The 15,858-nt window shown below is 36.1% G+C and overlaps 1 protein-coding gene across 9 annotated transcripts in view; it reads left to right on the forward strand.

Moving 5' to 3' along the window:
• Positions 1 to 15,858, forward strand: part of EVI5 (ecotropic viral integration site 5) — a 200,801-nt gene that overhangs the window by 165,298 nt on the left and 19,645 nt on the right. For all 9 annotated transcript variants that reach the window (XM_029228677.1, XM_029228680.1, XM_029228681.1 and 6 more), the window contains one exon: positions 9,024 to 9,119. In XM_029228677.1, the coding sequence (XP_029084510.1) occupies positions 9,024 to 9,119 (96 nt within the window). The remainder of the gene's footprint in view (positions 1 to 9,023; positions 9,120 to 15,858) is intronic.

Consider the following 15,858-nt stretch of genomic DNA (forward strand, 5'->3'; position numbering starts at 1 on the left):
GGGGTATATGGGTATTGTACTATTATTTCAGCTCTTCTGTAGATTTGAAAATTTTAAAAATTAAAAAGCTAGAGAAAAATTTTGGAAGATGTTAATGATAGACTAGATGCTTTTATATTTCATATAGGGTGCTTTCTGCTACCTTCATCTACACATCTAGTATATTAAGTGGGTGTTAACTGGTTAAATTCTTTTAAAAAAAACAAAAACCCTCTAAGCAAATTATCTGGTTGTGTAGAGCATTAAAAAGCCTATGGCTTGAAACACAGCTTTTTAAAATCTGCTATCTTCCTGTCTAAGGAAGTGTCCTTCCTGTGGCAGGATAGGGGTAAGTTATAACCAGCCTTAAAAACATAGATAAAGAAACAAACAAACAAGAATGGACTCTTAGGCATGCCTATTACAATTTCTCTTTTAAAATGAGGCTAATTCATGAATTTAAACAAACCAGGGCCCCTGCCTCCTCTTTTCTCACTGCCACAATATTTTTTAATGTTGTCCACTGCTAAACCACACTTTTCTCTCAAACACTTGTTCAAAGCAACTTAACAACATATTTATCTCAGTTTTGCTGCAACATAACATGTAAAAACATGCTGCTTAGAGCTATACAGTAAACATTTCATGTTTTCTCTTCAATCTTTTAGCTTGATATGCATTACCATACTTAATTGTTCAACCTTTTTAAATAGTATGTTGGAGTACAGTAGACATAGGTGAAGGTATTTCTAATTAAAATGTCCACTTTCTGCTGTGACTTACACAAATACATAATTCACTTATTTCCTGCTGAGCACAGCATTTATGATTTTTCAATCAACAGATTGAAAATATTCAGGTAACAGAATATTTTACATATCCTGAGCACAGTCCATCTCTACCTCATCCTTTCTGTGATTAGAGCTCCCAAATGTTGCAGGGAGAAAAACAGGTGAAGGTATATGCCGAAGGTCGTTAATCAACCGTCTAGGTAGTTGAACACCAGAATCACTGCTCTAAGTAAAATATTCCTCTATACACATTTATATGTGTTATATTAAAGCACATAGCTTTGGGGCTATAACAGTCTGTTACCTGATAAAAAAAAAGTTTAGAGAATTGGACTCCATATTTCCCTTATTTATTGCCATATCTCCTCATAATATTGGTACCTTAAGTTGTAAAAGAATTATTTTGTTGGTCCCCAAATCTTTGGTTTTTCTTCATTCTTTAGAACAATTAGTTTTCAGTCATAGGGGTCATACATGTGGAATTTTCTCAGATCCTAAACATTTTATTTAGTTCCTCATCATGCATTACCAAACTTTAAATCATATTTTCTGTTTGAGAGCTGCGTTAACCAAGACAGGGATTTGAGTTCAAAATTGAACCAACCTCTGCAGACAGGGAACTGACCAGCTGAAACTATCACAGAAATAATGTGAAGTGAAACTGATAGCAGAATTGAAAGAAATTAAAGAACCCTTGACAGTTTTCCTCTATTTTTGTTTTTAAATATATTCTCTCTGGAAATGTAGCGACTATTTGTAAATAAGTTTATCAGTCTTGGTCATTTACCACATTCACCATTGTGGTAGTTGTAAAAACATCTCTTTTTTTATATGTAAAATTATACTAAGTAAATTCTGTAATGCGTGTCAACTCATAAAATATTAGAGATTCTTAAGAAATAGGGTAAAAATTAAGCATTTTATAATTGGCATATAAATAGAATTTTGAATTTGTGTTTAAAAAAAATAGTTAATTTTCAAAGATGGTTCAAACCAGTGCGTTTCAAGTGTAGTTTATGTCACACTGGTTATGTCAGAATCACCACTTGTTTAGCTTTCAAAGTATACTGATTTTCAAGCTCCATTCCCAGACATTTAGAATTCAGTAGGTCAGAAATTGGTTCTCTTAATCTGTATGTTTACAAAACTCCCAAAGTGATTTTTTTTCCATAATCATCATTTGGAATCATTGTTTTAAGCGTTTCATAGATTATGTTGTTTATATCATGGTGTTTATTTACTTAGCCATATTTTAAAAAATATTTATTAGGATGTTTTTATTGCAGGCAACCCAATTCTGGATTTGTTAATGGCATAAATAATATGGCTTAAATAATAAAGGGGATTTATTGGCTTACATGCCTGAAAAGTCCAGAAGTAGGGTGTGCTTCAGGAAAAGTTTGGTTTGAGCTCCATTTTGTTGTATTTAACCATGATTCTTAAGGCTCAGCCCTCCTTGTCATTTTTATCTTCAGGAGGTTTTCCTTATTGTGCTAAAATGGCTTACCGGTGAGCTTTATACCCACATATCGTAATATCCAGAATAAGAAACTGTACCCCATACTTTCCAGCAAAACTTTTGAGTATCACACTTTGAGAAACCCCTGAACCAATCACTGTGCAAAATAGATGTGATCATCTTGTTTGAGTTAAACCCCACCAATCAGGGCATACCTGTGGAGTTAAGGATCAGGATAATTCCAATTCTGTCACCACTACATAATGAGGGAGAGAGAATGGATCTTGAGGTAACAACCATAAAATCTACTACAAAATATTATAGAGATGAACTATAATTTAGCCTGCTCCAAAATTATATTGTTTTAATGAAGTACTAATTGTATGATTTAATCATATTGCTTTTTAGTTTCTTAAGTTTTCAGTAAAATGTGAAGAAAGTAGTATCCATTCTAGAGCAAAACATGGATTTTTAAATGAAGAAACATTAAGTAACCTTTGGTAGATAAGTGTCTTTTCACGTATGTAAATGAAGAACAGTGTGGACCAAGTGCTTACTTTTTAGCAGGCTGGGGAGGGAGAGGAAATTAATTGTTTTGTATCGATGACTTCCTCCCCATATTTTATTATGAAAAATTTCAAACATACAGAAGTTGAAAGAATTGTATAGTGAACATCATAAACTCACCACCTCCATTCTAAAACTAATATTTTGATATATGTTTTAAATATTGCTTTATCAGATACTTACCCATCCACCATTCTAGCTCACTTATATTTTTGATGCATGTCAGAGTAAGTTAAAGTTGTCATACTTTACCCCAGTCACTTAAGCTTGCATATTATTAACTAGAGTTATTAATGACCTTTTGACTAAGAGGCTCATACATAAAGCTCAGTGGCTTAAGGCCTTAATATGAATTAGATTATTTTAGACTTCATAATGGTAATTCCTAAAATAATCATTCAAAGATAGATCTAAGAGTGAAATATGCATTTAAAACTTTCATAAAGTTACTTTGTGCTCTCTTGATATAGTTTCTTTTGCTCTGTGAAAAAAGATACATTTAAGATCTGTTCACTGAAATTACTGACAATTGCCAAAATTGTTTATATGTTGGATCTCTTTGAGTTTGTTACTTACCTTATTAGTTTTGCTTAGGAAACCAGTTAACTGGCAATCTGTTTTTGTTATCAGCTGGACCAAAAGAAAACCTCAAGAAAATGCAGGTTCCTGGTAAATTTATTAGCGTAGCTGACATTTTCCCACCTGCTTATCAGAAGAACCATGTGGACATTGCTTGAAAATAGAAAGCTATAAAAATACTTGCAAAAAAATCTTAAACATTAGAAAATTGAATGAACTGCCTCAGAAGTGAAATTAAATTGATATCCACTTATTAGAATATAATAGTTAATGGTATTTTGGGGTGTTAGAAATATACAGTTATTCAGTTTTTACATTTAAAAAGGATCCTTAAAAGGCTTTATATTAACATATTTAAATGAGACCCTATTTGTAGAACATAAAAATCACAGACTTTTAGATAAAAGGTCATTTTTATACATTTCAATTTATTAAATAGCATTTAGGACATCTCTCAGTTTTTACTTCTATTTTTGAAATATCAGCTATATTCCCTTAAAGCAGACTATTGAATCAAAATGCCCCAAGCAGAGCTTTCCAGCTGTTGTGTCTGTCACACTGGTGTGCTACTAATGTGTGACAAGTGTGCCAGGATGGTAATTGTCTTTTTCTGGGGTCACTGCTAGAGCCTGGAGTTGCTTAATCACTCTTCCTCTTTCTTCAGTTTAGCCAGTGTGCCTTATAGGTTGTTTATTGGGGTATCTGTCCACAGAAACAGTGGTTTGTTTATTGGGGTATCTGTCTGTCTGTCCACAGAAACAGTGGTTTGATGGGCATCAGAATCTTTCTGTTTGGAAAAATTTTGCAAAAAAAAAAAAAACCCAATAGTAACCTTTGTATTTAAATCTAAAAAGAACAACTACATGCAATTAGATTTGATCAAACATATAAGGTGTTTCTCTTTGAAATTCTGCTTTTTTTCTGCAGTTAATAGAAATTCAAAGAACACCATTTTTTAGTCATAAAATCTAAGAGGGCTTCTTTGATTTTCACAAATATCTTTCAGGAGTCTTTTTTTTAAGCTAAAAGCATTCCATTTTTTATTGTAAAATTTCTTAACTGCCGTTTTTCACTAAACACTACCTTTCCTCCAAAGAAATCAAACTGCTATAACAAACTTTTTAGCCAAACCCTACAAAGAACCACCTTTGGAAGAAACAAATCTTTGGAGTCACTTGATAGCTTAAAAAAAAATTTTTTTTTTAATTTATTTTATTTATTTATTTTTGGCTGCGTTGGATCTTCGTTGCTGCGCATGGGCTATCTCTAGTTGTGACGAGCGGGGGCTACTCTTCGTTGTGGTGTGTGGGCTCCTCGTGGAGGCTTCTCTTGTTGCGCAACACAGGCTCTAGGTGTGTGGGCTTCATTAGTTGTGGCACGCGGGCTCAGTAGTTGTGCCTCACGGGCTCTAGAGCGCAGGCTCAGTAGTTGTGGCTCACAGGCTTAGTTGCTCCGCCGCATGTGGGATCTTCCCGGATCAGGGAAGGAACCTGTGTGCCCTGCATTGGCAGCCGGATTCTTAACCACTGCACCACCAGGGAAGTCCCTTGATCGCTTTCTGTAAAACAGATTTAATGATTTCTATCTTGCCAAGCATTTTTTTCATGCAAGTTTTCCTGTAGGGAAGAAATGGTATTAATTATTGTTACTGGTCATTCTACAGCCATTCAGACCTAAAGCATTTCTGCGTTCTTGAGCTTCTTTCCTACAATATTAGAGCTTACCTTGGGCTTTGTCATTTTATTTGCCCTGAAAATTTTATGTTATCCCACATGATGATATTGCTATGCAGTGTTCAAAATCCTCAAGACCTTTGCCTTTATTGGGGACCTGATTTAAAATCACCTTTCTCCAAGTCTGATTCCAAACCATAAACATTTAGCTTATTTCATTCAGAAGGATTTCTCCCTAGTAGTGGATTGCACTTTCCATTTAATCAACCATTTCAAGGGAATTAGTATGACATGATAGTAAAATTAGACTAAAATTTAAAGCCATCAAAAAGGACAGCTGAACACATGTTAAAATGAGTAATTCTTATCAAATTACCCTGCTTTGGAAGTATATTTACTTACTAAATTTCTGCTGCCATTTCTCATGTCACACATGGGATTTAGAAAGTACTTTCTATAAGAATAAAGGCTTCATTTATTTACGTCAATGACTATTCTTCCTCCAAAAATTTTTTTCCTACATTATTCCTTCTCTCATGCACTCACTACTTAATCCCTTCTGCTTAACATCATCTTTGCCATCTTTGAGATATACAGGACTAAGGTGGAGGAAGTCTAGAGCCAAGGAAAATCTTAGAATGAGATGGTTATGAAACAGGCTGAATTTGGGTGGTGGGTTCATTAGTCTTTATTATAATACTCTTTTGTTCTTATTCTGTGCCTTTGAAATATTTCGTTTAAAAAGTGGAGTGATTAAAAGTAAGATGCAGGTATAAGTACATGTAAGTGGTATTGGACAACTGTAAATTGATAATATGGGTCATTAGCTTAGGGCCATAAATGCAAGTTGCTATAGTTTTTTTAATTTTTTTGGCTGCATTGGGTCTTTGTTGCTGCACGCAGGCTTTCTCTAGTTGTGGGCAGCGGGGGCTACTCTTCCTTGCGGTGGGCGGGCTTCTCTTGTTGCGGAGCATGGGCTCTAGGTGCGCAGGCTTCAGTAATTGCAGCACGCGGGCTCAGTAGTTGCGGCACGTGGGCCCTAGAGCGCAGGCGCAGTAGTTGTGGCGTCCTGGCTTAGTTGCTTCGTGGCATGTGGGATCTTCCCAGACCAGGGATCAAACCTATGTTCCCTGCATTGGCAGGCGGATTCTTAACCACTGCGCGCGCCATCAGGGAAGTCCCTGCTATAGCATTTTATCTTTAATTCTTTTGATATTGCAATTACCGTTTAAATCAGCAGAGGCTGAAATAAATACATAAAGATTTTTGTAACAAATCCAAGAAAGCTAATTTGTGTGATCCTTTGCATAGATTTCCATATATTCTCTTCTGTTTCATTATTTCTCATGTTCATGTTTCATTATTTCTCATTATTTCTCATAGTGCAGTAAATTTAAGGTGAAAAACGTGTTAACTGTTGATGTGACTCTTACGCAGACAATTCACTCAGTCTTTCATTTAAGTTTCCTTATCTAGGAAATATGAATAAAAATAATACCTATTACACAGGGTTGTTGTGATGATTACATATAAAGGGCTTAGAACAATTCCTAGCTCATTGTAAGCCCCAGTCTTTCTCCACCACAGCTCCACAAGAGAATTAAGTCCTACAGAAAACTGAGTAACTATTTTCTCGATTCTTCTAAGGATGGTACATAGCTAGTACGATTTTAGATGCATAGGGGGTAAGTTAAATCATTACATACAATGATGCTTTAGGCATTAGGGCTTAATTCCTGTGGGGAACCTCAATTGTGAAGGTCTAATAAGTGCTCGAGATATGTTAGCTTTTATTTTTTTTTTGGTTGCAAGGGACAAATCCATATTCGAACTGGTTTAAATAATAAAGAGACTTTATTGGTTCATATACCTGAAAAAACAGGTAAGGAAGGCTTCAGAGATGGTTTGATTAGGATCCTGACTTGGTATCCCTGCTGTTCTATTGGTTCTGCTATCATTTCTCTGGCCATCATACTAATACTTCTAACTAAATCTTCAAAAAAATTTTTTTCTTAAATATGGGAATGTGGGGCTTCCCTGGTGGCGCAGTGGTTGAGAGTCTGCCTGCCGATGCAGGGGACACGGGCTTGTGCCCCGGTCTGGGAAGATCCCACATGCCGCGGAGCGGCTGGGCCCGTGAGCCATGGCCGCTGAGCCTGCGCGTCCGGAGGCTGTGCTTCGCAACGGGAGAGGCCACAGCAGTGAGAGGCCCGCGAACCACCCCCGCAAAAAAATATATATGGGAATGTGGCTGAAAACCATAAGGTGTCTCTTGTATATATTTAAGAAGCCCTGCATATTTGGAATATAGTAATTGTTAAGTTAGTTCTTTGCTTAGATGATTATATGTGATATTCATGTGTTTAAATGTATAAGAAAAGTTTTAAAGCCTGTAGAAACAGTAGTTTTTCTTTTACATCTATACAAACATTGGTTACATCAAACTGCTTTAGCAGGCCAAATTCCAGTAAAAGGTTTTTAAGGCAGGTTGCCAAAAGAAAAAAATAAAATAAAAAAGGTATGTATAGGAGTAACTTGATGAAAGGATTTGCAGAACACGCTAAGGGTACATAAGAATGAAATCAAGGTGGCAAAGATAGTTTAACACAGAAGAGCAATCCTGTTGGCATGGTGCCCTGACTCTGCAGAGGCATTCTGTTGCCGGAGCAGCTCTGTCTAGTTCTTCTTTCTGCCAAGGATGTTAGGGGAAGGTGTGTAGAAGAAAAGTAGAGGCTGGATTTGGCTGCAGTCAGAGGTCCAAACCGGATAATGTCCAAGGTCCCTTCTTACTGTGAGTGGAAAGAAACATTTTCCACATTGGAAAATGCTCTTCACTACAACCCATTACCAGGTAATTGTACAGAACCTAAGGCACCTTTTAAAACCTACTTTTAAAAAACCTATAAATATTTAGATACCACTAAGATAACTTTTACAGGAACTTCAGAGCTCTTCCAAATCAAAATGTATTATCTTTCTGCTCTATGTGTACTGATATTGAATGATCTTCAAGTTGTATTCTTGAGAGATAATAGCAAGTGTAGAACAGCTTGTATAGTGTCGATAATATGAGTAAAAATATGTGGGTATACATGTGTGTTTGATTATATATGTAGAAAATACCATGGAAAGACTACACTAAAAAAACTGTCAACAGTGGTTGTCTCCATGGAAGGAAACTGAGTGATGACTATTGAAAGTGAATTGGTACTTTTCTGGCATGAGTAGTTTCAGTAGATGTCTCTGCATCAGAGCTTCTTAACATTTTAAGCATCAACTTCCTAAACAAATAATCTGGAGATAACAGAAACAATCCTGTTTTCACTCTTTAATAAGTTCTTTACCTTCAAAGTACATTTGTTTTCAGGTGGTATAAGAAAAAGGCAGCTCCTCCCCTTCCTAGTCTACTTCCCTGGAAAATGATCCCAGCATGATTCTAGAACTAGTTCTTAGGATTGGAGCACCTTTTAATCACATTCCTGAACTAATTAAACAGAAGAGATTCAGAGCTGTTCTCCCCTTTTAAGAGTGGTTTGGAGAACCTGTTTTATTTCCTTCTCTGTTCCCCAGCAAAAGCAGGTTCGTAGTGTAGCTGTAGGAGGCTTACAACCTTCTCAGCTAAGCATTGAATCTCCTATAGAACGGATAGAAAAGCATTTGCCCTCAAAATAACTGGATAAATGGCTTCTGAATTCTAGGGTAATTTTTTTCACTAGTAGACCCATTTGATTATTGATTTCTAAGAGTCTCTCAAAAGGTACATTTTATAAATTGTATTAATATAATAAGCACTATTTAGAAATATTCAATATAGTTTACTATTAATTATTGTACAGAAATAGTTTGAGAATAGATTTGTTCAGAATTTAGCCAATTAAAGGATATGCCCTTATGCTGTCCTGTATCTTCAAATGTTCGAGTGTGTGCTGTGAAAATTGTCTCTTGATTTTGCTTTGTTGTATTGTCACAAAACAGAAAGAAGAAGGAAAGCTTCAAGGACAGCTTAACAAGTCTGATTCTAACCAGTACATTAGGGAACTGAAAGATCAGATAGCAGAGCTGAATCATGAGGTAAGTGATAAATTTTGATCTTCACATATTTCTTTCTTCCTTCCTCTGTATTGACACAACACTTTATTATTGCTTATGACTGACTCTTTCATGGTAAATATTTTCTGTGAATCTTTGATTATGATTAATAATAATATTTTGGAAGATTACCTTCTTTTTAACATGAATTTTTCTGTTCCAATATTGAGGATTTATTTTCCTTAAACCTTTTTAATCATGATCTGAAATGATCAATTAATATTTGTATGGCAAATATTTCACTTTTTTATTGTGATCTGAAAAGGTAGTTTGTCTAGGTGTCAAAGCTACTTAAATTAAACGAAAATTTTCTTTTTACTTCTATAGTAGATTTGTGGTATTTACCGTTGTGGATAGAGGGAAGTTTTTTTTACTCTTCTTTTTCCCAAGCGGTATTACCGAGATTGCAAAAAAGGATACTTGCCTAATATCAGTTAACAGATTTCTTAGTATCTGAATACTTTTTAAACTGGCACTGCCTTGAATCTGTGAGATTCAGCTCATGAAATTTTCAGATAGTTTTACTAGATACTATACTAGGTAATTTAAATTATTTAAAATAATGTGTTTTGATTAGAGAGACACTTTTTATTAATGTGGCTCTAGGTCAGTTTCCTTTTTTTTTTTTAATGATAAATATCTGGCTAAACATGAATGGAAAAGTGTGTTTCTTACCTTGAATTATTTATATAATAATGTTTATTCACGGTGATGAGATTTGAATGGGTAACATAAACCTCATTTGTTAAGAAAGAAACTCATTTTCTTCACTAAATTAATTTAAACCTCAAAGGAAAAAGTTTGGATATTACCCTTTCCTGGTATTACACTCTTCAGTGAAAGTCTAAGTGTTTTGGGTAATACCTCCTGGAGGCAGTCAATCTAAGTAAAATCTGAATGAAAAAACAAAACATTAACAAAAATGATAAATCTTAGATGTGGTTTAATTTAATTTGTCCTGAAATTTGGGAGGTCATGCCTATAAATATTGATTTTCAGCTCTGATAACATTTGAGGGATTCAGGATCATGTATAATCTTCACCTATTTGTGTGCATTTTTTATAATCTGTTCTGGTAGCCATGAATGAAAGAACAAGTTACAAATAAGCATGTTCTAGAAAACCTTATTCTTTTGAAAACCCTAAGAATTATTCCTTATGTTCAAAGATTTTCCAAGACGAAATTATGACTAAAATAAAGCAATCTCCCATTTATGATTTTGACATCTAGTGATAAGGAATGTACCTTAGCTAAAAATAATGATATTCTCGGGCATCCCTGGTGGCACAGGGGTTGAGAGTCCGCCTGCCGATGCAGGGGACACGGGTTCGTGCCCCGGTCTGGGAAGATCCCACATGCCGCGGAGCGGCTGGGCCCGTGAGCCATGGCCGCTGAGCCTGCGCGTCTGGAGCCTGTGTTCCACAGTGGGAGAGGCCACAACAGTTAGAGGCCCGCGTACTGCAAAAAATAAATAAATAAATAAATAATGATATTCTCCTCATCAGGAATGGCAGAAAGTATAATAGTTATGAGGTTTAACTTTAATGTAGGTAGGGTTTTTTCTGTGGCTTGTGAAAGCAATCTTTTATCTTATGCAAACATGAAAAGAAAATTACTTAACAGGTAGAAGTTTCTTCTGTTAAAATAGAGAGCTAGATTGTGCAAACTAAAAACTAGAACAGTTTGTGATAAGATGCTAATTAGGTGATTCAGAATAGGCCAGAGTCCTGGGCTTAACCAAGTCCCAGTTAGAAAGCATAGTAGAGAGGAGAATGAGTACAGCTGGGGACCACACAAGCACACAGAGGTGAGAGTGGGTATGGGGTTGGGAGTTTAGAGGAGGCCAGATTTGATTAAGAATTAATGCGACTAGGCTTCCCTGGTGGCTCAGTGGTTAAGAATCCACCTGCCAACACAGGGGACACGGGTTCGAGCCCTGGTCCGGGAAAAGCCCGTATGCCACGGAGCAGCTAAGCCTGTGCGCCACAGCTGCTGAGCCTGCACTCTAGAGCCCATGAGCCACAACTACTGAGCTCGCGTGCCAAACTACTGAAGCCCACGCTCCTAGAGCCCATGCTCCTCAACAAGAGAAGCCACCGCAGTGAGAAACCTGCGTGCCGCAACAAAGAGTAGCCCCCACTTACATGCCACAACTAGAGAAAGCCCGCATGCTGCAACGAAGACCCAACACAGCCAAAAATAAATAAATAAATAAATTTAAAAAAAGAATTAACGTGACTGCGTTGTGGAAATAAGGTTAGACTGAATAGAGCCAGCTTATGGTGAAACTTCAAAGCTAGAAGAGATTAAGTTTACTATTATAGATAATGTGAAACCACTATAGGTCTCCAGTTGGAGACTTCTTTTCATTATGTTTTCTGAGCAGATTTTAATATATGCACCTGTTCAAAGTTTTATAACTAAAGAAAGGATAAGTGAAAACAAGTGAACGTTTAAACTGAGATAAATGGTTGTAGTCAACTTACTATAAAAATTACTCTTTTTTGGACCAGGTTCTTGAGAAGTTTAAATAAGTTGTCACTTCTTTAGTGTTTTTTTCATTCTTGTGTATAGCACTTCACAGTGGTAAAAAAAAAAGATAACTGAAGTCAATCTAATTGCTCCAACTTAACTTTTGTCTGTATGCTAAAATTTGCCAGAATCTTTGGCTTTCAACATAAGAATTGACTTTTAAGTGTTAATGTTGTATTTGAGCATGTGACTGTTAATAGTCACTTTGTTAGCTGATCTTTGTACTTCTCTAAATATTGAAGGAAATAGTGAGACAAACTTTGTAGATTCATCTTCCTGAAGATACAGCAATGTTGTACATGTTATAACAGCTATGACCACTTAGCATAGTTAGCTGTATGAAATAGTAAAGAGGATTAAGCAGGTTATTTTTTATGAATGGCTGAATATATTGTTAATCTATAAAATAACAGTAATAGATACTATTCATTGGTCTGTCAGCCAAGCATTGTGTCAGATACTTCATATTTATTACTACTAATCTTCATAATAATCCCATGTGATGGTGGTATCCTCAGTTGAATGGATGTGGAAACAGACTCACAGTGATTAAGTAACTTTTCCCAATATGATGCAAATAATAAATGGTTGAGCCAGGATCTAATCCAGTTTGGCCTGTTCTTTTCTGCGCTGCTTACAGAGACATTAGATTAGAAAACATGTCATCGATGTTTAAAATCCTAAGAATGTCAATTAATGACAATATTTTAACTGTGTTGTCCTCCTTGACACATGAATCTGCATATATCCAGTAAGTAAATTCTGCAGTTGACCTAGCCACAAGGGCTCTCTCTGTTAACATTGCAAATAGAGATTTATCTTCACTTTCTGCACCTTACTGTCATCCATCCATGTGATTTCTATGACTCCCAACTCCTGCGATTCCTACCCTCACCACCTAATTTTGCTCCTAATATTACCTACCTACCATAGCAATCTTTTAATTTGAAGCCTTTTACCCTGCCAAGAGCTTCACAGAAGCCACTGTGGAAACTCTTGCTGCCCCAGACCTGGCAGGAGCTGTGGTTAAATCCTCCCCTTAACCCTACATTCTGTCCTCATGGGAGACATAGAAAAGACCCAAGGTCCCAATTTAAGTGCTTTCGTTATCCCATCTTCCCACCTCCTGCCCTTTCACCCATCTATCCTCACAGCACCTACTCTGTACTAGGCACTGGGTTTAGAACTGAAGAGAAAGAAGATTGAAACACAATCCATAGCCTCAAGGGGCTCACAGTCTAACAAAGGATATAGGCGTACAAATAAACAAATTGTAATACATAATGAAAAGTATAGCATTATAGTAGCTACCATTCATTCAACAGCTGCTCTGTGTCAGACACTGTACTAAGTATTATACTTCCTTTATTTCTTTTAATCTTCACAACAGTCCTCTGAAATAGGTAGCGTCATTATTATTCATGCTTTACTTGTCATAAAACTGAGGTTCTGGGGTATTAAATAACTCCCCATGGTCATACACTAGTCAGTGATAGAGGTAGAATGTTAGACTATATAACTTTAAGCCCATCCATGCACTTAACTACCATATGCTATATAGCCTCCTTTGAAACATACAGGGATAAGATGGCAACAGCATCTGGGCTGGGTTTTGAAAAATGAAATTTTTTCAGGCAGATTGGACATCAGGAACATTTCATTCGGAGCCATAAAACAAAAATGTAGATTCCAGAAATGAATAAGCCATCTACTTTTTCAATGCTGATCTGTCTTCTTGCAGCTGCTGACCACTAAAGACAAAGAATATTTTCTAAATGCCAGGAAAGGGAGATAGAAGGAGGTAGAAAGTTAATCTCATTTAGAAGCCAAAGGAAATATACTCAGAACTCATTTATGTATTGACATATTGAGAAGTGTAATCATATGGTTCACCCAAATTATCAGTTGACTAAGCTCCTCTGGGTTCCTTGAAGCCTTGATACCATTGACGGTATTGTTTCACATGAAAATGCACGCTAAACAGCTGATTTGAAAATGTTTTTGGAATACACATTTTATGTTTTCACTTGTTCTTGATGGTGATGTGTTCCAGTGGATGCTCTAGGAATAGGTAAATTTATTCCAGACTGAAGGTAGTTCACTTATACTACAAAATATTTCCCCATTATACAGCTTTGCTCAATTTTTACGTCTTAATAAAATATTTTTAATGTGCTTTATATCCATAAAGTCTCACAAAAGTAATTCTAGTTCTATTCACTTAGTAGCTTTTCAATGTAAAGCAAATATTCCCCATTTTTATTAAGCTTTCTATGTGGTTGTTGCTAAACCAGGTATAGATCTTTTGGATAATTATTTTAATCTTCACAGTTATCCTGTGAAAATTATTATTCCCATATTATAGGCTCACCAAGGCTAAATAACTTGTCCAAAGTCACACCTGTTCCTGATACTAAGACCAAACAACAGTTTCTTCATGGCTCTTTTCATAAGGAAGACCTTCTAGTATGAGTCCATCAGCTATTATCCTTAACATTCTGTAATAGTATGGGTTCATAATCATAAAAACTGAACAGTCTAAAGAACACAAAGTGTTTTAAAACTTTTCTATAGAAGTAAAACTTACAGAAAAGTGCCCAGGTGACAAGTTTGTTGCTCAGTAAATTATCACAGTAATCACACCCATGTAACCACCATCCGGTCCAAGAAATAGACCCCAGAACTCCATTCATATTCTGTCACAACCTCTCCTTACTCCCTCCTCCTCAAAAATAACCACAATATCAGCTTCTAGTACAATAGTTTTAAGTTTTTGAATTTTATATAAATGGCTTCTTACGGTATATATTCTTTGGTGTCTTCTTTTGCTCAAAGTTGTTTGTGCAGTTTAACCATGTTATTTTTAAATGTTATCTATAGGTTATTCATTCTCATTGCTGTGTAACTTTTCTTTGTATAAATATACCACAGTTTATCTATTCTGTTCGTGAATATTTGAATTACTTCCATTTTGGCCTTTTAAGAACATTGCTGTTATTTATACTCCCATGAGCAGTAAAGATAGTTTCTATAGTTCTGCATCCTCATCAGCATGTAGGATTGTCAGTCTTTATCTAATTTTAGTCACTGACTGTGAAGAGGATTATTATGGTTTTAATGTGTATTTCCCTAATTACTAATAAGATTGGGTACCTTCCCCCCAGCATCCAGAACAATATTGGCATGTGGTAGTTACTCCATGAAAACGTTTTTAATGAAGAAATGATTGTGAAAAGCTTTGCTGATAACGTAACATATAAGTTGTGATAGGAATGCTAAGAAGCTTCCTGATGTGTGAAAAGCAGTGGAAAGATCATGCCTGGCAGAAGAAGCACCTAGCACAAAGACCCTAGACAAAAATGAAGTGGACTTTTTGAGAAACCATACTAATGTGGCTGGAGTATAGCACAGGGCGGGAAAAAATGGTATGAGGTAGGATTAGAGAGGAAGACAGAGTCAAATCATATACGGTGTTTTGTAAGCCAGGATAAATCATTTGAGTTTTATTCTTGGTTGAGTGGTAATGGTCTTAAGCAAAGAGTGATGTGATTTGATTTGCCCTGCCTGCTATATGGTGAATTGATTGTAGGAAAGTAAGAATGGAAATAGGGAAGCTCATTAGGAGGCTGTTAAAATAGTCAAGGTAAGAGCAAAGGTGACTTAGAAGGATGGCAGAAGTGGAAACCTTAGCAACGTGCATGTATTAGAGATATGTTTTAGAGGCAGAGAATTTGCAGATGGATTGTATGAGGGACATGAGAGTGCAGTCAGTGACTCCAGAGATTTTTGGCTTCATAGTTGAGTGAATGGTTGGTGCCACTTACTGAGGTTAGGGAAGGGTAGAAGATCCAAAGCTTTGTTTTGTTTATGTTAAGATTGAGATTCCTGTTAAACATTAAAATGAAAATAGCAGGTAGACAATGGGTATGTGAGTATGAGTTTCTAAAAAAGAGGTCAGGGCGAAAAATAGGTTTACTAGTCATTGGCATATAAATGGCATTCGTAGATAAAGAGAAGGAGATCCAGGAGCAAGTTTGTGGGCTCCTGACCTTTAAGGTCAAGAGAGCCAGCAAAGGAGACTAAAACCACCAGTGGGATAGGAGGGGAACTGGGAAGTGTGAAGATATAGGAACCCCCCAAAAGGAGACTTTCAAGAAAGAAGCATTTCAGCATAGTTGTTTTAATTAA

This window comes from Monodon monoceros, unplaced genomic scaffold (assembly GCF_005190385.1).
Source record: "Monodon monoceros isolate NGI ecotype Baffin Bay Population unplaced genomic scaffold, NGI_Narwhal_1 Super_Scaffold_18, whole genome shotgun sequence".
NCBI lineage: Eukaryota > Metazoa > Chordata > Mammalia > Artiodactyla > Monodontidae > Monodon > Monodon monoceros.